The sequence below is a fragment of the Gasterosteus aculeatus genome, chromosome 4, assembly GCF_964276395.1.
Source record: "Gasterosteus aculeatus chromosome 4, fGasAcu3.hap1.1, whole genome shotgun sequence".
NCBI lineage: Eukaryota > Metazoa > Chordata > Actinopteri > Perciformes > Gasterosteidae > Gasterosteus > Gasterosteus aculeatus.
This window is the reverse complement of record NC_135691.1, coordinates 29,170,884-29,196,822: the sequence shown is the minus strand read 5'-3', so window position 1 is coordinate 29,196,822 and position 25,939 is coordinate 29,170,884. Positions and strand designations below refer to the sequence as shown.

The window sequence follows — 25,939 nt, the reverse complement described above, 5'->3', positions numbered from 1 at the left end:
GACTCATCTGAGAAAGAAAGGCAAAGCCACACAAAACTATTGCGGTTTGAAGCAGTACATCTTTATTCATTAACTGGTTGGTTTTAACATTCTCGTCACATCCGAAAGGCGTCTCCTCAACTCTTCTCCGGTTCTCTAGAAGGTGAACTTAACAGATCGCAGCTGACGAGGAGCGAAAAGATTTAAAACTAAAACAAAAGTCTTTTGAGGTTTTTAAATTCCTGTTCCTGTTTTTAGCACATTCCAAATAATACAAAAAAAAAACTCCATGAAAAGGAATGAGATACAAACAAAGACAACTAGGAACAACGCAAAGACGCCTCAGCAGTAAACAGTGGTGCAGCATCAACTAGGAGGACGCGTTAGAAGCACATGGGCAACAGTTAATAAGTCAGTAACAATTGAGACTATTAGAGCTATTATTTATACCATCCATGGAGGATGAATCCATTCATGTGTATATATAGATATATTTATATATCTATATATACACACATGTGATCTAGACCTTTGTTGCGGTAGCGCTTTCACTTGTATAAAAGAAAAAGTTTGGTTTCTCCTTTTCTTTTCCCAGGTTTGGTTCCACCTCATGGCCTTCTGATTGAACATTAAGACATATTCACATTTGGTCCTCTCTATTCACGTGCCAGTGTATCACAGACTACCTCCTCGGGGTACCCGTCACTGTCATCAACCAAATTCAGCCCCCCCCATCACACACCTCAGGTTTGAGTGCAATGTTGTTAATGGAACAAAAAAAGTTGAATCTAAACCTTTCCTACATTTTGATGACACAACGGATTTGGCTTGATGTTGTATTGTGTGTATTCCGCCCCTGACAGCTCCCTGCATCTTTTGGCCCTTTTTATAAATAAGGATTAGCACCACAAACATCTGGCCTCGACCCGTCACACCTGCTGCTGCTGCTGCTCGGGCAGATGTGAGGCACTGCAGCGACGGCGGCCGGAATTCTATTGAACACAAACACTGTCGCAGGGTGGGCTGTTAGCGGGACCCCAACGGCAACTTGTTCTCAGGAGTATGCATACTTACATGCATACTACCTCCACTACCTAAACTTTGAGTTCAAACAGAGCTGAAATACTATAAACAACTCCATTTCATTTAAGAATTTGTAAAAAAAAATAAAACTAATAATAATTATTATATTACTGTTTTGCCTTGTTTCACACCTTCATACGTGATGCCATTTGTGAATTGGACCATGTGTGCCACGGTACGGTCATATATCGTATGGTTGTCTTGCGCTGTGGCTCCGAACTAATAAGTCGGCTGATGTCTGGAGACAAAACAGGCTAAAGACAAAGTAAAAAGAAAACACCAGGAATAAATGTTTTCCACATGCGGTCAAACATAAAAGGCTGAACCTTGCAGAGGATTCACCTCGTGTGAAGAGGAGCTTTTGCTTTTTTTAAAGCGCACACACACAATTTTAAAGCTAAACAGAGATGTACATTGGGGTTCTCTTTTACCTCAGCCGCACCCTGAAAACAATAAACAACTCACTCCAGTCGCCGTTGGTCACTAGAGTAGATCTATAAGGAATATCACAACTGGACTTTTTGATCCGTTTGCTTGTCAGTAGGAACATTTACACAAAGGTCCTTTTTAGACTGTGAGGCGAGCAGTCTTCTGACAGACAGAAAGTCTTTTAGCTGTCAGGGGGAATGAAAGGGAAGGGGTGAAATCAGTCATCTGTTTATCAGCCATAATGTTGAGCCACTGGTCTTGAATATATCACTAACACTCTAAAACACTAAATAGGGTGTGAATGTATGGAAAGGTGATAAACAGCCTGTCGGTGTATCTGTTTGGGACCCGCGAGGGTCCAACCAAATTCTGATTTTGCCAAATAGAAGATGAAAAAGATTCCAGAAGTTTCCAGTTGATTTCCTCAGGGGGTCTCGATCCAGTTCTGATTCCCACACTCACACAGACACACACACACACACACACTCCTTAGCTTCCTCCCTCGCTGCCATGAGCAAAGCAGCACAAATCAGCCATCTGCCTTCGGATCTATTTACATGCCGTTGTAGGTAGATATACTTTATACAGTCGCAGTGAATCTTCTAGCTAAAGTCTCTCTGTGGATAGCAGCGCCGCCATCCAGCTAGCTGGCTGGCTTCATAATGAACTATACAGAAAAAAAGAAAAAAACTTCATGAAACCAACTATACATTTGGCTCTTGAGCAGAAGGTGGAACTCCTTTGAACTTCATTCCTGCGTCGTAATCCTTTTATTTGCTCCTTTCATCTCTGTTCTGTGCTCGTTCCATTCGTCCGTTATTTTCCACAATTTGAAGTTTTGATTGGCTTCTTCATCGTTGGAGGCTGGCTGGCTCGTCGTCCCCCAGCGGCCTGCGAGCAAAGAGGAGGAGAAGAAGAGTGATGAGATACCAAGGAGAACAAAAGGGGAAAAAACAGTTGAACAAAAGATCCGGAAGAGAGACAAACAATTGTCACACTGCTGTTTCAATTGTCAAACAGCAGTGTGACACACGGGAGTCACAGAGAAGGGGGGGGGGGGCGCGTATGAAACAGCTGGCAAAAACGTGCTTAGCGGTCAATTAGCGCCTGCAGAGTGTTCGTGGTGTCTCATCTTTGCTCTGGGGAACGGTACTCACACACACACACACACACACACACACACACACACGCAGAGAAAAACGAGAAAGGCGGGAAGAAATCCAGAGCGACTCAGAGGAAACAAGAGAGCAAAAGCGGGAGGATGACGAGTCGACAGGGGGAGGGGCGGGAGAGGGGGAGCATCAGCACTCTTACAGTCGGCGTTTCACCAGACCAGGGACTTGGAGCGGGTGCTGACTCCTTTCCTCCTGCTGGCCGCCGCCGTCGCCGCGTTGCGATGACTGCGCTTGTGAGACTCCAGGTACAGCTGGGAAATAACAGGTGGAAGAAAAGAATACAGAACATCGTAAAGTGGCCGACGTCTCGGTATGTCAGGTGCAAGCTCGCTTTATTCATAAGCGATTGATCCTCATATTGATTCATTTAATATTTTCATTTTATGGGACTGAATTGAATCACTTAAACATAGGTCATAATAATCTCATACCTTCTTGGCAAAGGCCCGTCCACACTGGTCGCAGGCGTGGAGGGAGAAGTTCTTGGTCACTCTGACTTCGGTGGAGGACGCCGCGCCGCTGCTCTCCGACGGGGCGTCGTGCCGCCGGGTGTTTGGGGTTTGAGGCGAGGCCGACGAGTTGCGCTGTTGTGTGTGTTTCTCACTGCGGCGGGTCAGCGGGGGGCTGGCGGGACGAGTCTGCAGGGTCTGCTGCCGCTCCTGCTTTCGGGTGACGGGAGGAGACGCCGCCTGCAGGGACAGCTCCTGCTGTTTCCGGGTGACGGGGGCCGGCGGCTGGACGGAGGAGGCGGACGAAGAGGACGAGGAGGAAGAAGAGGAGGACGACGACGTCGACGACGACAACGCCGACGAGGTGGTCGGCGCGGCCGTGGAGCAGTCCTGCTTGCGGGTGACGGGCGGCGAGGGGGAGGAGGACGAGGAGGACGAGGACACGTGGCGCCCGTTCACCTCCTCCTTGACGCCGCCGCTCGGCCTCTTGTTCGGGGACGTGCTGTTGAGGACGGCCTCGGCGAGCCTCTTCACCGCCCGGCTTTCCAGCTTGGGCATGATCTTCCCGAGGTACGCCGAGGTCTTCTTGTGGACCACCGTGACGTGGCGCAGGACGTCACGCTTGCGCCGCGACTCGTAGCGGCAGAGGGGGCAGCGGTAGAACTTGATGAAGATGTCATTGCCGTCCGTGTGCAGCTCGATGTGTTTCGTGAGGTTCTGCCGCGAGCTGAACTGCCGCTTGCACAGCTTGCAGAAGAGCTGCTTGAAGTCAAAGCCCACCGACAGTTTGGTGGTTTTGGGGAGGATGGCGGCGGCGCGCGAGGAGGAGGACGACGACGACGACAACGACGGCGCGGCCTTTGGGCTCGACGGGGCCTCCGCCTCCTTCACCTTCACGGCGTTGGGTGCCACGGAAACGCCTTTGGTCGGCCCGGCGCTCTGGACGGGGGACGGGGCGGGACTGCTGTCGACGTCCTCGTCTTCGTCCGAAGGTTTCCCCGCCTCCTCCTTCACCGCCTCCTCTTTCACCCGGACGTTGTTGCCCGGGCCCTCGTTGGCGCCGCTGCTGTTGGGGGCGGCCGGCGGAGCGGAGGGGGGCGGCGTGGCCGCCGACTTGTTACTTTTGCCACTGTATATTTTGTGGACGATGCGCATGTGCCTCTTCAACATGAGCTGAAACACATTTAAAAAAGAATCACAATTATTGCAACCACTCTAAGAAGATAGTGCTGAAGGCACTTAAGTGTGATTTTTAAGACTACAAACTGACCTGAGAGCTGTAGGTCCTCTTGCAGAGCGCGCAGCGGCTGGAGGGCGGGGCCGCCTGCGGCGAGGCGGGCGCCTGACCCTGAGGTTTGGACTGGCTTTGGTCGGTAGGCGTCGCTTTGGAGTTTACCGGCGTGGACTTGGAGCTGCCGCTGCGCGTTGGAGAGGAGGCGTTGCTCTTCCGGGGGGGCGTGACCTCCAGAGAGAAAGGCTGGCCGGGGCGCGAAGCGATGCTGGGTGTGATGGCGTCCCTCCGTAGGCCGCGGTGCACCTCGTCGAAATGGCGACGCACATTGGCTTTAGTGGCGAAGCTTTTGAAACACACCGGGCAGGATTTTCCTGCGGGCGTGCTGAGTGTCCTCGGGCGACCTCCTTAATCAACAACAACAACAACAACCACTGATATCTTAAAGGTTTCCTTTGAAAAGCTCAAATAGAAATTAAACAGATCCCAGGCTTTAGATACAGAGGAGTTGATGACTAACTGTCTAACAATGACTAACAATATCCCCCTCCCCTCCCCGTTAATGAATATTGAGCATTTAAGAGACAACACAATGATAGGGCTGTCAAAATTGCTCAAAAATGACGTTTGAATATTAGCTTTAAAAAAAACATATATCTTTGAATATCTCGTTGCGCATTAGGCACGTCAATAACAGACAAATTAATACAACGAGACATAACTACTTCTATAGGTAATTTATTTAAGTTTAAAACCTACAGACAAACATATCTCCACAAAAACTTAACGTTAACTAACGGCCAATACCGCAGATCGATATATCTATCGATCTATCTTATTAGGTTAATAGGTGGGTTCTTAAATCGATATCGCACCGTTCTTTGTCGTGTTCATGTACCTTTCACCATAGACAGCAGGCTGGTCGGAACCGTACGCGTCTCCGTGAACTTCCGCAGCTCCTCCAGCTTGTTCTGGTGCACTTTACGACAGTGGCGTCTGATGCTGCGGCGCGAGTTGAATTCCTGACCGCACAGACAGCAGGATATGGTCACGTCCTCAACCTTGGGGTGGAGGGTGAGGGGGGGGGGGCAGGGAAGAGACGATGACTGACCCGAACGAGGAAATGTGGATCATCGGACGAACATTCGGCCTTTCACCTCACTTTGTCTCCGGCGCTTCCTGACCGCCCGTCACCTACCTACCCCGCTAGTGGAGCCCTCGTCCTCGGGCTTCGGCGGCTCCTCCTTCGCCGTTGCCGCCTCCTCCTCGGCCTCCCACCTCTTCTGCCCCGGGCTGCAGTGGCTCTCCGGCCCCCCGAGTTGACTCGGCAGGTTGCTGTCGGCGCCCTCCACCGATTCCCCATCCCAGGCTACCGGGCTCTCTCTGGCGCTGCGAAGGAATGTCGAGACAAACGGTCAAGAGACGAGGGGCGGCTGGGAGGAGCCTAGGAAAAATGTCACGCTCACACTGCTAGAGCTTCGTGTTTTCGCGTCCGTCTGAACGACAAAACCAAATTGGCACGCCACCGACCTTGGCGTCTGCGACGGGAACCTGGCCAGCTCCTCCTCCGTGGCGAGGTACTGGAACACGGCCTTGTTGGTGGTCCGAATGGGCTCCAGTCGGACCACGTAGTCCGGGACTCTGGGATATACCTCCGATAACTCCTTCATGACCACACTATGTCTGTCGTCTCCTGAAGAACCTAGAGAGGACAAACAAGAATAAATCAAATAAAAGCTCAGTTTAGTCCTTCTGAGTGACAATATTGTGTCCACACATTGCACAAGACTTTTTTTGGCTTCCTCTGTGTAGACATTCCTCACTCGGTTTATTTCATTCAATTATTTACAACAGAGGAACTGGATTTTCAGCCACTTTAAAAAATGGACCACAAATCATCACTGGCGTCAGTGCAGCAGCACCGTCGGCTCCCAATGGTGAAGAATCGAGTCTTTGCAAAAGAAAAGACATCGTGTTTATCCAGTAACCACACAATAAATGCTCAACGTCGCAATGGTGAAAAACAGACCAATTCAGTCATTAATCAAAATAAAATTAATATACAATTTCATCCACGGTAATGGACTCTTCATTGAGAATAATTGAGCCAAAGGACAACTTCATTAAAACCACAATCAGGTAGAAAGAAGATGGGATGGTGCAGAATTTATTTTTCACAACAACAATCCCTAAAGTGATTTCAACTGTTCAAAATATAATGCACCGCTTGTGTGATTTCACTTTTACGAGGAGAGGAGGGCTAGGAGAAATGAAACGATGATTCTCCTAAGCTTCATCCTTTCCCTAACCAAAAGCTTCTAAGCAGCAAAGAATGCACATGTGGGGACTTTAGCTAATCAGAAGCAGATTAAACACAAAGATCCAAGTCGATTTCCTCAGTGATATGTGGAGAGTAAAGAGAAAAACTGCACTTTGAGTTAGCAGAGTGATTCGACGTGTCACAATGTGCACGCAAGTTTGTATGCAAAGGAATGAAAGAGGGCCGTGTGCAGACAGAAGCGATGAGAGGAGAGCAACTACTAGGAGACAGATGGCTACGAGAGACCCCGGAGTGGAATATAGTGGAAGAATATGACGCTATAATGTAGAGAAGCCTGCGGAGACGTTAAAGTAGTCAATGATTCTGCACCCGTGCAGGCAAAACTGTGTGTGTGTGTGTCTGTGTGTGTGTGTGTGTGTGAGTCCGAAGTTTCATTTTTGCCTTGTGATCTCTACAAATCTGTTGGCTTCAGCTCAGCTCTGTGTTTTTTTTTTTAAATCTGGTTATCAATTTATCAATCGGTAAATGTGCTTTGATCTTTGGTACTACAGCTCCGTTTCTATATACATTAAGTGTGGATGCATTTTTAATGTTTGCGCCACTGACCGTCGGGTTCGGGCAGCCGGGGTAGGCAGTAGTACTCTCTGTGCGTGATGAGGTTGGGCAGGCCTCTGAACAGACTGCGACACAGTTTGCACTCAAAGATGGTGTCCACCTCCCTCAGCAGCATGTGTTTCAGCTGGCTGGTGCCTGAGAGCCAGAGAAGAGCACAGACCATTAGCTTTAGGGAATCCTGGGAGAATTACAAGACACATTATCATGTAGAAACAGTTCAAAATCATTCATAAGCTAAAGAGGGGGAAAAATACATTATCTTTTTTCATTAAGTAAAGACTGACATTAAAGTCAGCTAATAATACATTTAAAAAAACCCAATGGATAATACGGAAAACCCACAGGCACGAACCTGAGCGGAAGCATTCGATTATCTGCTGGATCCCGGATTTGGAGGTCTGCAGAGGCTGCTGGAGCAGGGGAGGATCTCCAGGCTCCACACAGAAACCTGTTGAGCGAGAGAATCCCGCAGATTGCATTTCAATCAAAGCCGCGGTGTAATGCCGCCGCAGGACGACAGGCTGGGAGAAACACTCCCTCGCCTGTGGGAATCACTCTGTACGAGACATTCACTCTGACCTCACTGCCACCGAGCTACAGCACGCACACACGTGCGCGCGCATGTACAGACATGAGATATATTTAGGGTTTTTTTGCTACACTGCAGAGAACAAATACATTCCAATTTTTCAAAAGCACGACAAAAAATAATTCTTCAAATAAATGGTTATAGGTACTGCAGAAATGTTTTAGAAAGAAAGGACTTAATTATGATTTACTTTCACTGCTGCATTTGCGATATGATTTGCAATATTCATTTTTCTACATAATGATTCCCGTTTCACTGAAAAGCATTCAAATGACTATGGTGGGAGTATTGTGGGGATCTGTATCAAACAACGCTGTCATCTTAATATTAAATGTGCTGTGCTGGCCACGCCAATACCAACCGTAAATGGCATTTTGGCCTCTTGTGATTTCAACCTTGTAGTAGGCCATATTCAGATGCAGTTTTGAGCGCGCAGATCTATTTGAAGTAGCAACATTTGCATTTACCCTTTGTATAAAACATTTAGAATGAAAGCTGGCTTGTCTCCTTGGGGCACACAATGGGCTGCTAAGATGGATTACAGGGAGGCAAAGTGCTCTCATTTCCATTCACTAAACGTAGCTATTTGAGGTTGTGATCACCTCAACAGCTATGTCTAATTTCTAACACTTTATGAGAGTCATGTCAGGGGGTGTGGAAGGGGGGCCCTGATATAATGGTAGGGGAAACACAGCTTTTGAAAAACACACTCATCACAGCCCTCAAACTAAGGTTTGCACTACGGTCAGACGGCGGTGTGCTTTAATGAAGAGTCGGATCTGAACTGATCATTTCGCCCCGCTGTGTGTGTGTGTGTGTGTGTGTGTGTGTGTGTGTGCGCGCTTTTATCAAGGTCCTCCTTCGTGCACGTGAGCGTGTCCTGTTGGTTAACTCGGGGCTCTCACGCGTCACTTACAGACGATAATTGGGCCCCGGCTGACGCCGTCGTCACGGAAGCTTATCACAACCCCCTCCCCCCTCCGTGGTAAACATCGTTAGCTCCGTCGGCCCTCCCGCCGCGGTCTGCACTGTTAGCGCCGAGCTGCCTGCTCTCCGTCGACATGTTGTGGACCTTGCAGCCTGAATAAAGCCATCATATACATTTGATTCAATGAATTCATTCATTGTGTTTCATTGTAAATGTTTAAATGAACACGCCCAAGAACACAAACCCGTACTGAAGGTAGGCAGTACAACATCACAGTGTGTGCGTGTGTGTAGATAGGTCTGTTTGTAGACAGAACGGAAAAAAGGAGCAGCAGGCGGACTGACACACCCACTGAGAGGCAGACAGAAAAAGAGTTGCCATGTGAATGACAAATGTGTGATTGGGTCTGACGGAGAGAGAGCGCGATGGAGATTATGTATGAATGTGTGACAGAATATGTTCTCCCCGCCCCCACCTCACATCTCTTCCTAAGCAGGCTGCTATAATCCAAGCGGAGCGGGTCAGCGACCCGCTGACCTCGCCACCTTCCCCCCCTTCTGCGACAGTGTCAGAGATCAGCCAATGGGAAGCATCAGTCCATACAAACGGCCTACTTTTACTATAAGAGCCGCCTTCCTTAGAAGCGCTGCTGGAAATGAACTCAAGGCAATGAACTCAGATTTACATCTGAATTAAGTCATCGACGTTTGTTTCTAACGCGATGAAAGAGCAGCAGAGGGGAATGTGGGTAGCCTAACATTACATCTGTAGTTTCAGCTTTAATATCCATGTCGTAGATTTTGTAATCCAATATCAATTGGATAGCTTGGCTTCAGGGTCATGAAGCCCACTCGCCGTCAGCTGAGGGAATAAATCAAAATGTGCAGACAGCCGGTAGATTGAAGACGAGAAACGGGTGTGGCCAGGGGTCACACCGCTGATAGCATGTATCTATTCATTCAAGCAGTAACACGCCTCTCAGGCTGTGCTGATTTTTGGGGATAAGAAGGGGAACCTTCCCAAATGAAGGCTGAAACAGGATTCATTTCCCGCAACTTATGTGTCAGTGTTTGGCGTGTTTGCTTCCTTGGGTTTCCGATTCTTGGTACACCCACCGTTCGAGCAGGCAAAGAGCTTTACCCACCTGTGTTATGACCGGAGCCGGTGTGCTGAAGCCACTCCTCGGTCTGGCAGATCTGGTCCCGGGTCTTGGCGGTACCGCTCCCGTTTGCCTCGGGCATCAGAGGTGGGATGGGCTTCCACAGGGGCTTGGCCTGGAGCTGGGCCGCGGCGTCGCCCTTCTCCTGGACCTCCATCGGAGTCTCGCTCTGATCCTTGCTCTCCGGTGGTGCCTCGACCGGGCCGGAGGTCTGGGGCTCGGCTCGGTCAGCGGACTGGTCTTCCCCCCGGGGCTCCTCCTTTGCCGGATGCTGGCTGTCCGACCGGGGCGGGCTTTCCTCCATCTCCGTCTGGCCGGCACTCTGTGGAACAGAAGCAAAATGATGACGAGAAGCACCACGTGTGCGTTCAACCTCGTCATAGTGTCTTTGCAGAATAGCGGCCCGTTTATTGTTGCATCTGAAAATGTGTAGAAAACGCCAGCTGTGCCACTTTCTTTTTTTCATTTTTTTTTTTTCAATTTTCATCCACGGTGCTCGAGACATGATCGCACCTTCAGTTACCAAGCAACACACAACCTGAGTGCTGCGATGGCGATAGTGATGAAGCCGTGGGAATGGAGCACTAAGCCTCAGACTAAAACCAAACTTCTAATGCTCTATTGTGCTGCGCTATAATGACCGCCTTGACATTTAGCAAAGAAACACGCTTGGGGAAGTATAAACTACCCCGACCCTCCCACCAGCCGGACGCCAACGCATTTGGAGGGGTGTGTGATGTAGTCTATGTGGTACTTTCAGCCAACTCCTCCCGGAGCCCCTGGGCCCGATCGTGTCGAGGGAAGCAGCAGGCTCCGTGTCTGCCACAGAAAGTGCGCTCTGCAAGCTGCCACTAGAGGGCGCCGACGTCAGAAGCATTCAGACGTAACTAGTGGATTTAAGTTAAAGTGACAAACGCAAGATACACACAATATTATAAATGAAAATTGGTCATGGATGAATAAACATATCAATCTAAGGGAGGTAAGTGTGCCCATCATTGATACAATTAATCTCCACAAAAAGTTAAAAGGAATCCATATCAGTGGGCAAAATGAGCCATCACAGCAGGTGATAGTGTGTGTGTGCATTGTCTTCTGTGCACCCAGAGATGGTGTAGGAGGACATTAACCTTGTCGTACTGAGCCACCCATAAGCAGATAAGTGACTCCCCACCAACTCTTCCGTGGGCGCACATACATCTGTCTTCAGAGTGCGTTGTATGTGTGTGTGCGTGTCGCTGTGACTCTCCCCCCCCCCCCTCTCCTCCTGATCCTTTCTCCTTTCCCACCCACCAATTCATCCTCATTTCCCCTCTGCGTCCGTCTCCCTCACTCTGCGTGTTCCCGCTGCCCTTGAAGAGGGACAAATGACTCTGCCGCTCTGAACCATTACGGCACGTCGGCGGGGACAAGTGGGCCGCAGGTCTCACACACACTGTGCGAAGCGCGGCATAATCCAGTCACCATTAGACAGCGCGGCGGTTTGTTACACATGCTCAGCGAACCCATCCGTGCATTCAACACACACGCACGCGTGTTTTACCAGTGGATGAGTCTCTTCAGGAAAGTTTGAGGTGTGAAGAAAAAAAGACGGAACCTACTTCATTCAAACCTTAAAATGTATATTACTATGGTAACAAAACAAAACATCTTGACTGTACAAAACAAGTCGTGAGTGAGTGCCACATGTTCCGTCGGCGTCTGAATTTGTCGGTGAATCAATCAGCTGTTCATAACCCACTTTGTTTTTTATTGGAAAATGGCGAGCATGAATCATGAAAACGGGGGTGATTACCGTCGGTGGATCAGCCGTTCACTGAGCAATGAAACAGTAAATCAGTGCTAATATTCAGAGCCAGTATTGACTAATCTCCGGATTCCTTCCAAATGCAATGTATCTCAAATCAAAGTAAAATCTCTCTCTAGTATTATTATGATCCTAAAAAAATAAATAAAAAAAGACTGTAGCGAGTGCTTGTTTCCCAATACGGTGCCTTCCACGTATGTCCCGGCATTTGAGCCCAGGTTGATTTCCCCCCATAAAGGTAGAGGGGAGGGGGCACTAGAAGACAACATTCAAGGCATTGCAGTGGCTGTTTTTTCCAGTACCTCCAGTCTGCGGAGACAGAGGGAGCTCTTCCTCCGAGTGGACTTCTGGACCTTCACCATGTTGCCAAGAGCGGCCCGCTGCAGCACGCGCTCCCCCCCGGCACGCTCCCGCAACCTGCAACAACAACAACCCACGTGAGTGTTAATACAGCTGCTGCTGGATGAAGCGCTGAGATATATTGAAGGTTTGTTTGGGACTGTAACTCAAAACATATGAATATGAGAAGAAATGGCAGCGGCGTCTCATATCTCATATTGCTTTGTACGCAGACGTGTGCACGAACATTAATGGGGCGAGCTGCTGTCAGCGTGTGCCTATTTATGTGTGGCAGTCGAGCTGTTGCATTACTTCAAGGACAGAGAGAGGAAACAATGGGTATGCAGCACATTATTGGAGTCGCACAGGTCGGGTTGTAAAAGCAGAGACGACCTTAACGGACATGCCTTCATTCTCTCAACACTACAAGTGAAAAGCAACTCAGAACATTCATTCATTCATTCATTTTGAGGTACTGTACTTGAGCCCCATGTGCTTATACTCTTATACTCTGACCTTAATATATTTCACAAAAAAATACTGTGCTTGCAACTATTATAAAACAGGTGTAATTAGGTATAAATTAAAAATCCTCCATAACAGATTAAAGAGTAGGTGACGTAGTTGTAAAGACTCCACCTTTACTAAATACACAGCCAACATAATAACAGATCGATTTAATGGTATATCACCGACAGTAGCCACTCTGCATTAGGAGTACTTTTATATTTTTGCCCTAAGGCTTTTCTTTGTAATGTAGTGTAGTAGACATGTTATTGAATTGAAAACTACAAATAACACACCGCTAAAATTTGACTGTTAGCCATCACTAAATGAGTGAGTGTCCTGGCATGATATGTGAGCAGCAGGTATATATATATATATATATATATATATATATATATATATATATATATATATATAAAATATAGCTATTTATCACACTGCAGAAACAAACCCCTCGTTTACCGAGGGGAGTTTTTAGCTGGCTTTTTGCTCACCGACGGCGTCATGAGTTGACGAGCAGCTCAGGAGCACAAACCACATCTACGTGTAAAAACAACACTATTTTCAAAAAGGTCACAATAATGGTTTCCCGGAATGCTAATTTGGCTGCTTGTCATATTGCTGGTAGTTCAATTAAACCCACGTTACAACCCCCCCCCCCACACACACACTATTTCTGAGGCCCACTAGTGAGTACTCTGGCATTTCCCGAGGGGACCCCGCAACATTCTGCAGAGTGAATCGGCTTTCAAAATACATACATAAAAACAAGAATTATTGTAGCCAACATGCATGAATATACATGTATATGGGTTCATGAGTCACTTGTACTGGGGATAGTTGAGAGCTTCTGAATGATGTGCTGGGATTTGTTGGTCAACGTTTATCTACCTTATTTCTATTTTATTGCCGATGAACATTATTTACTTTTGGCATAGGAGAGAACCAACGTGAGTGTGGATGTCAGAACCAGTGTTCATGATGTTGCATCCTCAATTAACACTCCAAACAGTACTTGTGTGGGTAGTCTATGAGCTGCCCTCATTGAAATGAGCCCCACTATTGCAAACCCTGGACATTTATTTCATCTGTTTGGATTCATGTGACACCGTCAGTGGTGAAGCGATGTTTGATGCTGCCCTCTGGTGGAGGTCCGGGTAAGAAACGGCTCGGTCTAAGAGGCACGTGCACCTGACACTCCACTAGTTAAAGACAACATGATTTAGTAGCACTATGTCATGCTGAGCAGCCTCACTCTTTTCTTATTTGCAGGACGTGTACATGGCTGCACACGGTTATCCGTCACCGCGGTCACCTGACCAACTGATAACTGCAAGAGACGCAGCATCTCAAGTGAGAGGCGCTCATTGCAGTCTGGGTTTGACATAAGGCAGGTGTGATGGACTTCTGGAATAATCAGACAAGTGAGACACAAACAAACAGCCGTGGCCAAATATGAGAGAAGCAGAGCAGCGACATTTGATTCAAATAACATGACACCTCTTCGACGTCTCTTCAGTTATAGTGCGGTCGTTCATAAAGAGACTAACAGCTAGAACACAATTATTGTGACTTACAACAGTGAGGAAAATCGGATAGGAGTCAAAAATCTGACGGAAATAGAAAGATGGGTCAATAAACGGAAGTTTGACCCTGAGTTTAAAGCAACAATGATAGGGAAAACACAGTGTTGCGGGTCCGTCACACGCTCCCATGGGTGATGTGTAGATCCACTTGATCTCCAGCAGAGGGAGACACAGGAGACACTTACAGGTTCAGGGTTTTTTTCTAAAAGTTTGGTAGTCGACCGATGACTCCAAAAGACAAGAAAGATAACAAGCATATGGGAACATGGGTGGCAAAGGATGTCACACAGAGGTCATACGCGGTTTCTATGAGGCATCCACATATACAGGGGTTCTGCTCGCCATTTCATTCAAACAGGGAAAAAAAACGTCAACGGTTCGCCGAATAATGTGCCGGAACAACGGCAACACAAAGTCACTGTGTGCGTGAAAAGGCAAAGCTCGGAGAGCTCCATCATGTAATAGGAAATTAATACTTTGCAAGGTAACAGCTGTGTAGATCATGTGAGAACACCGGTATGGTCCTAAAAGAAAAACATCTCAAAATGTGTGTTCCCCAAATTCCGAAGAAAGAAGAAGAAATAAAGTGTGTACCACTCCTTTTACTTTCAAATTGAGGTTGCCCACATGAAACTATCTGCTTTGAGCAGAGTAAAGATTCATTTAAGACTGTGCCATAAAATAGCATAAAACAGCTACCTGCTGCGACGGAGACACACAGAACAGGAGAGCAGGCGGTGCAGCCGTTGCTCTCTACTTGTGGCATCCTACGTCCTAGAAGTGAAGACACAGGAGAGACGCTGCAGGTGGACAGATTTGTGGACCGTATTCCTGGAGGTGGAGGTTTAACGTAACCCATTCATTTGGGAGGAACCATTAAATCAAAATCATTTAAAATCTAGGAAAATTAATGCATTATGCACATTTCCAGGTTCTATTTATATCAGGGAGGGAGATTAACACTCGCCATTAACGACGAGGGGGAAATTAAGACTTTGACCTGAGGGTCCGGCTACGGAAGTCAGGAACAACCTCATTCAGAGGTTGTAATTTCTCATTGAACAATAACATTAAGTTGGAACAACAAAAGGCGATGATCTATTTCTCCCATTGTCCGCCTCTCGTTGGGGGGATTCCCCCCTCCGCAGTGTGAAGACTCTGGTGAGGACGTTTCCCTGGTCTTGGCTGAGAGGGAAATAGACGCCCTCATGTGTTACTCTATTAGCCCCGCGGCCCCCTGGTGACCCGTTGAGGGTGTTAGTCAGCGCTCCACCTCCTGCATGCGGAGATACGATCTAGCACCCTGTCGTACTAATGAGTGGCAGGTACCAGAAATACACGAGGGTCAGAAATAGGGTTTTTTTCTGGGTGTTTTGCACAAACTGCTCGTCTGGCACCAACGACAGTGTCCTGTTCACGGGTGACTCCAGAGTTTGTGTGATTTGATTCTTGGCATCATCACATTTCTTGGTGAAATTATCGGAGTCATGGAAGAGGAACTCCACAGCTCATCCTACTACACGGCTGCTACATGAAAGGGTGCTACAGCCTGCAGGCCAGGCAGCTTTCAGAGAGGATTTTCATATTGCAACATACATGAATGCATACATTCATACATACATGTATGGCACTATGAACATCTCCAAGCTGTGAAATGTATTGCTCCAGCCGGATTGGATGACAGTTCCTGCTCCATGCAGAGTTGTCTCTCGGGTTCTTGTTCACGACTGAGGGGTATAAATATCCTTCATTTATTCCATTTTCACATTAAGACTCTAAATTGACTCATTTTAAAAGGCAGACAGGTAAAGGAAGGCACATAACCTGTGCTCTATTGCACGGGTTCTCACCTTAAGGAAAATTCAGAGTATTCTCTTAAATCACTTGTGCCGTTTAAGAACAAACGAAACCCGGGACCAACAGTCGAAACACTTTGTTGAAAAGAGTTTCGCGAAAACCTGAACGCAGACTGAAAAAACTCGCACACAACGTTATGTTCAATCCACTTCCAGAGAGGCTATATGCACTACAAAAGGTTCAGAACAAACAAATTTAGCCACACAAATGCGCCAATGATCCACTCACACACTGACACAAGGGACTCGCCGGTTTCCGTGGCAACAGACAGACGAGGTGGTGAAGCAGTGACTCCCTTTTCTGACTCGGCTAATGAGATCGGAGGTGTCGACTTGAACCGAGGAAGGTTCTCATCCATGGTCCGGCCCCTCCATCTCCGCTCACTGCTTAAGGGAGGATGGTGAGGGGTGAGGGGGGCTTTCTACAGACTTAGAAAGACAAGTTCTAAACTGAACACAAGAACATGCCAACAAGTGTTCTGAGGAACGTTGAATATCAATCCTCTTTGGCTTCAAATGATGTCCTGACCTGCGATTTTTAAGAATCGACACCGCTGAAATGACCTCATCCAATGATGTGCTGAGTAGACGTGAGGGAGAAAATAGATCCCTGTTCTACAAGATCAATAAAAATAATTGATTCCTTCCTCCGCTTTATATTCCTTGATAGACAGCCGTTGACGGAGCAGGGTAACATATTGGAAGAAAGAAATAGGAAGAATATGAGCCTGCATGAAATGAATGTGTGAGATGTGACTTGAATGCCCGAGGCAATATGAAAAAGAAGACTTACAATCCTGAAAACTAGTAAATTAAGGCCAGAGGAACCAGGCAATTATCCACCTGAACAAAATGACAACTACCCAATAACTGAGCCAACTTCAAGAGCCACATTACTGAATCTATAATCCTCCAATGTAAACATCGACACACCTGACCCGTCTTAGCATCAATGCTACTTCCTGAGCTTAATATTTGACGAACACACCTGATGAGATCGGCTCCAATGTCACACACTTTATCGGCAAATACATTTTGAGCTCCATCACCGGGCATAATCCATTAGGGAGTTTGTTTACGCCAACCAGACATCAACCTGTCAGAGCGCTTTCCTTTAGGGAGCGCCTCTTATTTTAGGAGGCAAATCTGTGTTTGCCCTCTCAGAGGCCACAAACACCACTTGCTCCTCTAGAGCCCTCAGCCTCTTCACCAGTTGCGTTTCCAAGAGTCCACCAATAATACTTTACCGTCCGGCGATCTGGAATTTGCCGCGTAGGTCGAAAGCACTTGGGGAAGTTGGACAAGCTCAACTTAACTGACAGGTGTATCGAACAACTGAATAAACGAAAACAAGAGAGAACAAAATGCCGCTGACTTGGGGTCGTCGTGGGTGACAGATATTGTCCAACCGCACTGCGGGTGACTGTAATGCCCCATGTGACAACATGACAAAATTTTAACGACAACGTGTGTACAAACACACAGCGGTGCTGCGTGATATTTCTGGTGTGGGGAAGAAACTTTTTTTTCTTTTTTAAATCACACCACTGCATTTGGAGAACTCCCAAATAATGAGACAAAGAGACAAATCCTTCTCTCAACAGGTTTCCTATGCAAATAGGGAAAGACCTGCGGGGCGCACGTTCACACAATTCTGCATATGTCCACGTGCGAATCGACGAGTACACAAAAATGAAACCAATGCCGATTCGGCCACCAGAAGAGAAACATTTTTAGCATCTCCAAAAAGTCATTGCAGCAGCAAAGTTGAAACTCGCGCTGCCTTAAGGTCGATTCTCTGTGAGAACTTTGACCACGCAACCAAAGCAGAACACCCTTGGTGGCAGCATAGCGGGAATCCTAACACTCTAATTTGCTTCTGGATCTTCAAAAGCAGAAATGAAAGGAGACTTCCACACAGCACGTGTGTTGATTCAAACACAAAGATGTACAGCCGCAGCTTGCGAGACTCGCGGCCTTGTTGGAGGACAACCACGGTCGCCTTGCTTGTTGGCGGGCTGACGCAGATCTTGTGGTGTCCTCGCCAGCTCGACGTCTTCTGTTTACCTCCCCGACTGCTCATAAGACCAAACGGGTTAGTTGAAGGACCAAACTTTGCACATCGGGTGGATGAGGTGACTCAGGGACTGACACAGCAGTACATCATTAAAGGGACTGAATCACGCGGTGACTTCATTAGACTGTTGCAGTCAACAGTCACCGTGGCCCATCTCAGGTTATTAGAGCCCACGAGGCACACAAGATGATAGGAGGCCCAGCAGGGGTCAAAAGGGCAAATGGGATGAATGCTAACGATATGGTAAATATGGAGCAACACTCATTGAATTTAAAATACACAAGCAAATTTCAGTCACTTCAGGGAAATGTTTTTGCTCTTTGTTATCCACACTCATGTCCAAGTTACCATTCGTATTCCTCCTCAAGGTTGGAGAGGCCATCTTCATTGTCAGAAACAGCCGTGCTGTAGCGTTGAAGAGATGTTGGGCATGAACCCAACACAATGAACCTAACATAAACTGATTGAATTCATTAACAAAGACACCGTGCATGAACGAGCCACCACATTTGAGTTTAGGCCGAGCCAAGTTTTCTGTCAATATGCAAAACAAGTAAACAATCATATCTTGAAACAACAGCCGCGTGCAGGTTGCACTAATGAACCTTGAATAGAAGCGTAAATGTTCATTGATTGACAAAAAAAGAAGAAGAAACAGTCCATAGGAACAGGGGTGCTTTCTGAGGTGAACCTCTAGAGTGGAGAACATAGTTCTGGAGGTTCAAGTAGCTTTCTCTATTCCATCGTTTGGTTTCAACTGCACCTGTAACATTCATGGAGACACTGCCTGAGTGGGTTGGCAGTCTTTTTATCACACAGGAACTGGATGCTGTCATCTAAATGCAAATATATAGCCACAAAAGTACGTCATACGGCCAGATTAGAACGATGTCCAATCAAATGAAATTGCCCAGATCAAATCACTATACATGTGGACTAGTTTAGCATACTGTACTGCAATACTACCATAATACTGCGCTTGAACATATTCAAACATTTCACTCATATTGTCGTTAAAGAGAGTATGTTACCAATCGACCGGTATAATCGATCCTGTATAAATAGCATCCGCCCCCCTCAACAGAGTACTAGAAAGGTTTTCCTTGCTCGCTAAATCTACTCCTTGTGTACTTTGGGACTTTCGGGACTTTCTGCCTCGTGGGTAAGTTCTCTCTCTCTCTCTCTCTCTCTCTCGTTGTGGCGGATGAAACGCACGCGCAGTGCCCAAAAGCGCAACAAAATAAAACGTCTCTGGATACGAACGTCTCCGTATCAGAAACGCGTGGCGCGCTGTGGACGCGTCAACGACAGTGAGTGTGCATCCGGTGTCCGAAACGTGTTTTCGGCGCCAACCCCCCCGCGATGGTAGGATCGGTTTTACGGTCCCATCGCAATCCAGCGGAGGAACCCGTAATCCACTCACCAGCGACTCCGCAATCGCCACATGCCCCGAGCACCATGAGGGAGAGCCGGGCGGATGTGCTCCACTCCGGCTGGCCTGTCGAGCCTGCCCGTTGCGGGTTTCACGAGCGCGTGTGCGCATCCACTTACGCATCCCGGGCAGGGCGAGGGAACACAACCATCCCGGAATCAAACCGCGCGATCTTCCACGGCGGCGCGGAATCCCGAAAAAGCCGGATCACAACTGGAGAGCGGAAGGCGCACGGCGATTGTTCGCCGCGCGGGTCCGTCTATTGGTTCCCGTTCAGCTGGGCCAGCGTCAGCATGCACACACACACACACACGGTCTCCATTTGCAACTCCATCGCCCCCCATGGGTGTGCGAGGCCGCGGGCTGTGACGCAAATGGCACTGGATGATTTGCAGATGACATATCTTCCTGATTCCGCGTCGTCGCCGTGGGGCGGGAGGGGGCCATGTCCAAACCCTGACATGTTACACGCAAACATGCACCCGACGAGTAAATAACGGCGGACCAGCAGTTCGCTCCGTGCGGGGATGCGGTTGCATAACTCAGGAAACTTAATAAAGAAAAAACATGCACGGTGCAAGCGATGTGCGTGCCCCCCCACCCCCCTTCCCTCCTCTCCGGCCGATTTCGGCCTGGTGCCACGGCGCTCGATCGGTCCTCGACTTTTGGCCACGGGAGAGGAAACGGAGCGGAGCGGGCACACGGGGGAGAGCGAGTGGCCTCGCTGTGGTGGATGCGTGGCCGGTGCTAGGACGCATGCACGTAGCTGACGGGGGAGAGACAGGACAGCCGGTGAGAGACTTGGGACCGCATTCACAGGCCATAAAGGGCCCGCGTGAACACTATTGTGCTCTTTTATGCAAGAGTCCCCCAACTATTTACAAAAGGTTGGCCAACTCACACACACACAGACGCGCGCGCGCGCACGCACACACACACACACAGAAATATCGCGGCGAAATGGTGGCGGCGGTTACAGCAGCTGCTGCCACTGTGCCCTGCGCAAAGCGGCAGCGACACAATCGTTGCGCAGCGCCGGACTTCCCCCAGTTGTGTGCAAACTATATGATTCCCTGGAAATACTTTTTATTTAATTTATCTCGGGGTCTCGTCCGAGGCTGTCTTCGTCCGGCGAGCGGCGAGCCGTGAGCGCAGGGCGAGTAACCGTTCTCATGGCACGATTTGCATCGCCCCCCCCCATGAAAATCTCCTTTCACGCGGCGATATTGTCAGCCCAAACACCGCCGTATTGGGCCACGATGGGACGGCTTGACTCGATCAAAAGGGGGGGAAGCCAAGTACCAAATGCCCCCTTTTCCGAGCCGAAAGAGGAGAGAGGCCTCTCGTGCGGATTGCAGCATGGCCGGGGAGTGCGGCGTAAAAACGAGCTAACCGGACTAAAATACACACAAAGACAAGGTGCAATGCTCCCACAAAGACGCCCACCGCCACCGGGGTAATATCACCCAACCGCCCGCGGTCACTCGAATCCGCCTGGAGCCGGCCGGGGTGCCGTTATTCTGAATATAAAACGCTGCGTTTTGCGACTCCGTGCCATCTTTTCCAAGAAGCAGCTTGGCGCACAGGACCGGTGACCCTTCCATCTTTGCGCGTCCTTCCAGCGGGCCAAACCGCGAACTATCTCGCGTTCTGACCGGCAACTATTGAATATAACACACCGCGGCAGGCGATTTCCACCTCCGAGGGGGCCGAGGCGGCACGCAGAGCCTGCCACAAGTCCCCGAAACTACCCCTCTCCCCGCCGCGGCCAGGCAGAAACAAGAGGGCGATGACGCCATTTTCTGCAAAAAACAACCACGCTCGGGAAGCCCAGAGCGAACGGAGGGGTTGTTTTAAACCCGCTGCGCCGCCGTCTAGTCCCGCGGAAAACGTACCCGAAAGCAAGTCCTTACCTCGAATGAATGGATGTCGGTGCGATCGCGTGTTCGGAGAGGCTCGAAACTAGGCGGCCGCGAGGCTACTTGGAGGTGCGGGAGGTTGTTTATCTCGCCTACCCAGCGTCCCCGGCTCACTCTGAACAAGTTGGTCTGCGAGCCGCTGTCTTTGTGCACCCAGAGGAGCCGCTCGGCATTAAAACCCGGGTCTCTGCGCAAAGGTGCACCCTCCGCGAGCAGAAACGTCGCTACTTTTTGGGGTGGGGGCGGAATTGCGAGAAGAAATACAGTAAAAAAGAAAGGAACGGCGTGACATATTTCGATTGAGAAAAGTTAAGTGTTTTTTTGGTGTGTTTTTTAACCAAAGGGCCACGCTGATTTTTTGTGTGTCGCCCCCCCCTCCTCCTTCTCCAAAACGCGCAACCTTTGAGGAGACAAGAGCTCTCCACAAGAGTCCACGACCAAATTCAAACTAAGGTGGTGGAGACACCCTCCCCAAAAAAAGTTTAGAAGCAACCAAAAGCCGAAACACCAGGCGGCCGATTCAATAAGTAGACGGACTCGACTAAAAGTGACGTCCGGGACTTCGTGGCCAAAAACACAATAAATGGCATTTACTCATAAATAATACAGGCGTTTATGTTAATATATTCTACAGTGCAGAGCGCGGGGCCATATTAAATAATGAAGTTGGACGGTGCACGAGGGAGCCGGTCGGAGGAGATTACTCTCCGTGTTGTTGCGTGTGGAGACAACTGTTGATCGCTGGTCCCTCGTCGGGGACGTGGGGCCACTCTGCGCGCCCCCCCCCCCAGGCCAATAGCAATCACAACGCCGATTCCAGTGGCTTTCATCTCTTATTGGACCAATACAAATAAAATCACCACTATCTTAAAGCCAATCGATAATTGAGAAAAAAACGGCTCGTTTTGGGGCCAATTGTGAACACCGTTCGTTGTTATTGACTATTGGCAGACAACTTAAAATGTTCAAAGAAGATGTGTTATTCTTTGTCGACGCACGGCACCGAAACGTAAATAAACGTTTGGTGAATTTTGCTAAACTTTGAAACCAAATTAAACGGCTATACGGCTAACGCAAAGCTAGCGCCGTTAATTGAGCACGTTAGCTGCTGGTTGTGGCTAACGCAAAAGTAATTTATGTCAGATGGCGTCGACTGTTTAGCCTCACCGATAAAACTTGCGTTGTGGAAGAAATTGACAGGTGCGGGGAGTCTTCGCAATAAAACACGGAGAGAAAAAAATCCCCCGTCGAGCCATGTCACACCAAAGCTAACGTTAGCTTAGCTTCAGTGCCAGAGCCGAGCAACGACACGGCTAACATCAACTTGGTGTTACTTTTTTTTAACACCGAGTAGTGGCAATGTTTTTTTCAACACACTGTAACACACAATAATTTGTAATGCCACATCATTTATCGTGGACACACACAGTGGTTTACAAATAATTGTAATTGCACGCTTAAAACAGCCGCCTTACCTTGTTTCCAGGTTATTGAACATGAAGCGGTAACGTCACGTTTTGTCGTTTCCCCCGCAACGTCAATTTACTATTTACCTCAATTAACTTTGAGTTATTTTATCTACACAAAATAATTCACTTTTTTAAAGTAAAACGGGAACCAAAATATCCAACTAAAGGTACCTTTAGCTAGTGTAATGACTAACAGGTAAGCCGTGATTTGAACGAGACACTCGGGGCAGTAATGTTAAGGTAAAGATGAGTCCATGCAGGTGTGCTGATGTGGGGTGGGGGTGATGGGGGGGATGAAGAGGAGGATGACGGGGTGTAAGCAGTTATTGCAGTGACCTGATGAACGTCTTGTGGAGGAAAAAGGGAACATATGAACAGATTAATAAAAGCCTGTTGTCAAATGTGGCTTATAAATAGTATTAGCTGTGTTACCACACTTTTAAAGACGCTATATGTAATTTCCCTCAATATAAAACATGTCATCACGTTTACTGCTGTTCAAATAGTTACTTATGCCTACTGGCTAAGTATCTACCTATGTATCAGGGTGTTGAATCGTGATACAACAGCTCTATATATATAACCTTTTTAGTATATTTGTATATAATATTTGATTTGGCCCCTCAATGCTTTGCTCTTGTGATTAGTGACCACATGGTTTTTGCAGCCATTTGCAGCCGGTGAGGGAAGATGAAGACAAACCAACGAAACGATTCAAACTACCCGGTAACTTATTTCAAAGAAAAAATCTGCATCATCTAAGTGGAATCAAAACGCTAATGGTGAACACACTAAACATCATTAAACTGTAATTGCAACTTTACAGTTAGAAATTGAGCGTATAGTTAAGAGACAAGTATTCCAGAACAAGGGAGACATCTGGATTTTAACCCATTGCAAATAGGTTGATGTGGATTTGATGGATAGCAGATATTTGTAAAATAATACAAACATGCTGTACGAATCCGGAATACATCCTACAAGTCTAATTAATCTAAAAGAAAAAACACTCAGCTCATTGAAAGCAAAAGTGAGCGGAAAGCGGGGGCGGCGGGGGGGTTGGAGAAGTTCTATGAGAGTTATAATCCCTGCTGCCTCTGTCCTTTAGGCTCATGAGAGCCCGCAACAAAAGGTGCCCACCACTATCGCCTATACACAATTAACCAAAGCACCAGCATTATTCCATTATCATAAGAATGCTGTTTGCAATAGGGGGGGGGTAACTCCTCGGCATTCATGGACGTCGCCGAATAGAGCCCCAGAGCTTTTATCTTCTCAATTACATGCAGGCTGCATTTATCACAAAACCTAGCGACATGTTTGGACACTTTTTTTCACGTGACAAAATCATTCATTTATGCTGGTTAATCCAGATAGCCTGTTTATAATTACAGCATGGACTGCAAGTGGGCCCGGGAGGGACCGGTGAAGATGCGTGTAAGTGTTCAACTGGATGCCAGTGGGATCCACTTTTTCAAAAGACAAATGTTATATTGACTATCAGGATTGCCAAATAAGTAAATGTAATAGTACAAATGGTATAAGTCAGTATATTCCAATGACCTTTTTTCTATATTTTCTTGGATGTGTAGGTTTCTGACATCCTCGATGGTCCCGTGGAAGCTGCTGTTAATTCAGAGGAGGACCCAGTGCAGTAATTGTTCATCCCAGCAGGAGCCTCTGAATAAATGAAGACCAAGCAAGGGTCGTCCCTCACTCCGAGGGTTAACGCCATTTGTCCTGCATTGCATTTCCTCCTCAGTGCTTTTCATCCCATACGCGGCTGGGGGGTCGTGTTGGAGCCAACTGACCACAAGGTGTCAATGTTGTTGGTAATGTCTTTTTTTTTCTTCTCTCATCTCAGTCCATTAATGCAGAAATGCATTGAGTAAAAGCAGTGGGTAGAAAATGCCTGCTGGATGTCATGCTCAAAACAAATCTAATTGGATGTAGCGATTCGTCTGGAGAGCAGTGAAAGATGTCAGCGGAGCCACGTGTAGTCACAGTGCAAAAGCGCTTGTACACAGGCCGCTGCATTTCGGACTTTACACATAAATAACTTTCGTAAATGATGTTCTAAAACTGCCCGCCCATTCTAGTCACGTGAGGTAATACACAGTGTGTTTTGAGCCCAGTATTTCCTCAATATCGTAGCTTGTGTGCAGATCAGAAATTAATGTTGGACAGTACGTTCAGGCCACTGTTTAACTTTCCCTTCGCGTGGAATCGAACTCTCCTTACGGCCAACGTTGATTCTGCTTCATTCTCACCTTTGTTAAAAGCTATCTCCATTTCTCAGAAAAAGATAATTACCATCAAAAAGGGCTAAATGGATGTCAACACTCACTGGAACGACAGGAACTTATGGACAACTTGAAGGTCATATCAAACGGCTCACTGTTTGTAGCCTATAATTGCCCCTTTTCCTGCAGAGGTTTTGAAAATCCCATCTGTAGAAGGAAATGAAACTGAGATGATTTGACTTTGGATAAAGAGACACTGCAATGTTAAAAGCTGGAATTTACAACAAAGGCCGTCTACACAGCACACAGCACTAGTGCTATAGTTAGCTTCTGGCACTAAAGTTCAGGTGATGACGTTTAATCTGCCACTCCCCTTTTGACTGCTTTACATCTGTGGTTGCCCTTAATATCCGTGGTTCTGTAACTCTACACTTTCTTTTTGGAACATGGGAGGCTGCATATCAATGGCAATGTGGCAACAGTCATTTACAATATTTTAGTTTATTTTACATCTGTCTCTAGTAATAACCTGGGCAACCATTCAAGGTGGATGTTAAATGTAGTTGTTTTTACCCTTTGGTAGATCAACATATTACTTATAATCGCTTGTACCTCATAAAGATGCCAAATAACTGCATCAGTCCTTTCAGGAATTTAATGCTGAAGCTAAAAGTAAATAAAAGTCACTGTTCAATATAATAAGAAAATGCTTTGTTTCAATTCTCCCTGCCCTCTTTTCGTGAAGATTCTGGACAAGTACAGCACAGGAGTGTCAATAGTCAGCTT

The 25,939-nt window shown here is 47.5% G+C and overlaps 1 protein-coding gene and 1 long non-coding RNA gene across 6 annotated transcripts; one reads left to right on the top strand and one right to left on the bottom strand.

Moving 5' to 3' along the window:
- Nucleotides 1-39: 39 nt before the first annotated feature.
- On the bottom strand, nucleotides 40-21,758 carry znf800b (zinc finger protein 800b). 4 transcript variants are annotated; one of them, XM_040173669.2, is made up of 12 exons: nucleotides 21,436-21,758; nucleotides 12,028-12,142; nucleotides 9,904-10,240; nucleotides 7,595-7,690; nucleotides 7,234-7,377; nucleotides 5,877-6,048; nucleotides 5,549-5,735; nucleotides 5,245-5,407; nucleotides 4,386-4,753; nucleotides 3,098-4,288; nucleotides 2,806-2,917; nucleotides 40-2,382 (listed from the first exon to the last, which is right to left on the bottom strand). In XM_040173669.2, the coding sequence occupies exons 2-11, from the start codon at nucleotides 12,085-12,087 to the stop codon at nucleotides 2,816-2,818; spliced, it is 2,820 nt and encodes a 939-aa protein (XP_040029603.2). In that variant the 5' UTR covers nucleotides 12,088-12,142; nucleotides 21,436-21,758; the 3' UTR covers nucleotides 40-2,382; nucleotides 2,806-2,815. The 4 variants fall into 4 exon arrangements, with proteins under 4 accessions (XP_040029603.2, XP_040029602.2, XP_040029604.2 ...); XM_040173668.2 differs by lacking the exon at nucleotides 21,436-21,758 and adding an exon at nucleotides 19,514-19,745; XM_040173670.2 differs by lacking the exon at nucleotides 21,436-21,758 and adding an exon at nucleotides 18,439-18,457.
- On the top strand, nucleotides 20,132-25,851 carry LOC120817434 (uncharacterized). 2 transcript variants are annotated; one of them, XR_005711971.2, is made up of 3 exons: nucleotides 20,132-20,409; nucleotides 24,305-24,347; nucleotides 24,503-25,851. It is a non-coding gene; the product is annotated as an uncharacterized LOC120817434 (long non-coding RNA). The 2 variants fall into 2 exon arrangements; XR_005711970.2 differs by having other exon boundaries at nucleotides 20,179-20,314; nucleotides 24,503-25,850.
- Nucleotides 25,852-25,939: the final 88 nt, after the last annotated feature.

Excerpts from the sequence above, each read along its gene's own strand:
- znf800b (XM_040173668.2), bottom strand. The coding sequence starts at position 19,536 with ATGTGGCGATTGCGGAGTCGCTG. Across the intron at positions 7,691-9,903 it reads CGGCTCCGGTCATAACACAG|GTTTCTGTGTGGAGCCTGGA; the intron begins GTGGGTAAAGCT and ends CTCGCTCAACAG. Across the intron at positions 4,754-5,244 it reads CCTGCTGTCTATGGTGAAAG|GAGGTCGCCCGAGGACACTC; the intron begins GTACATGAACAC and ends TTGTTGATTAAG.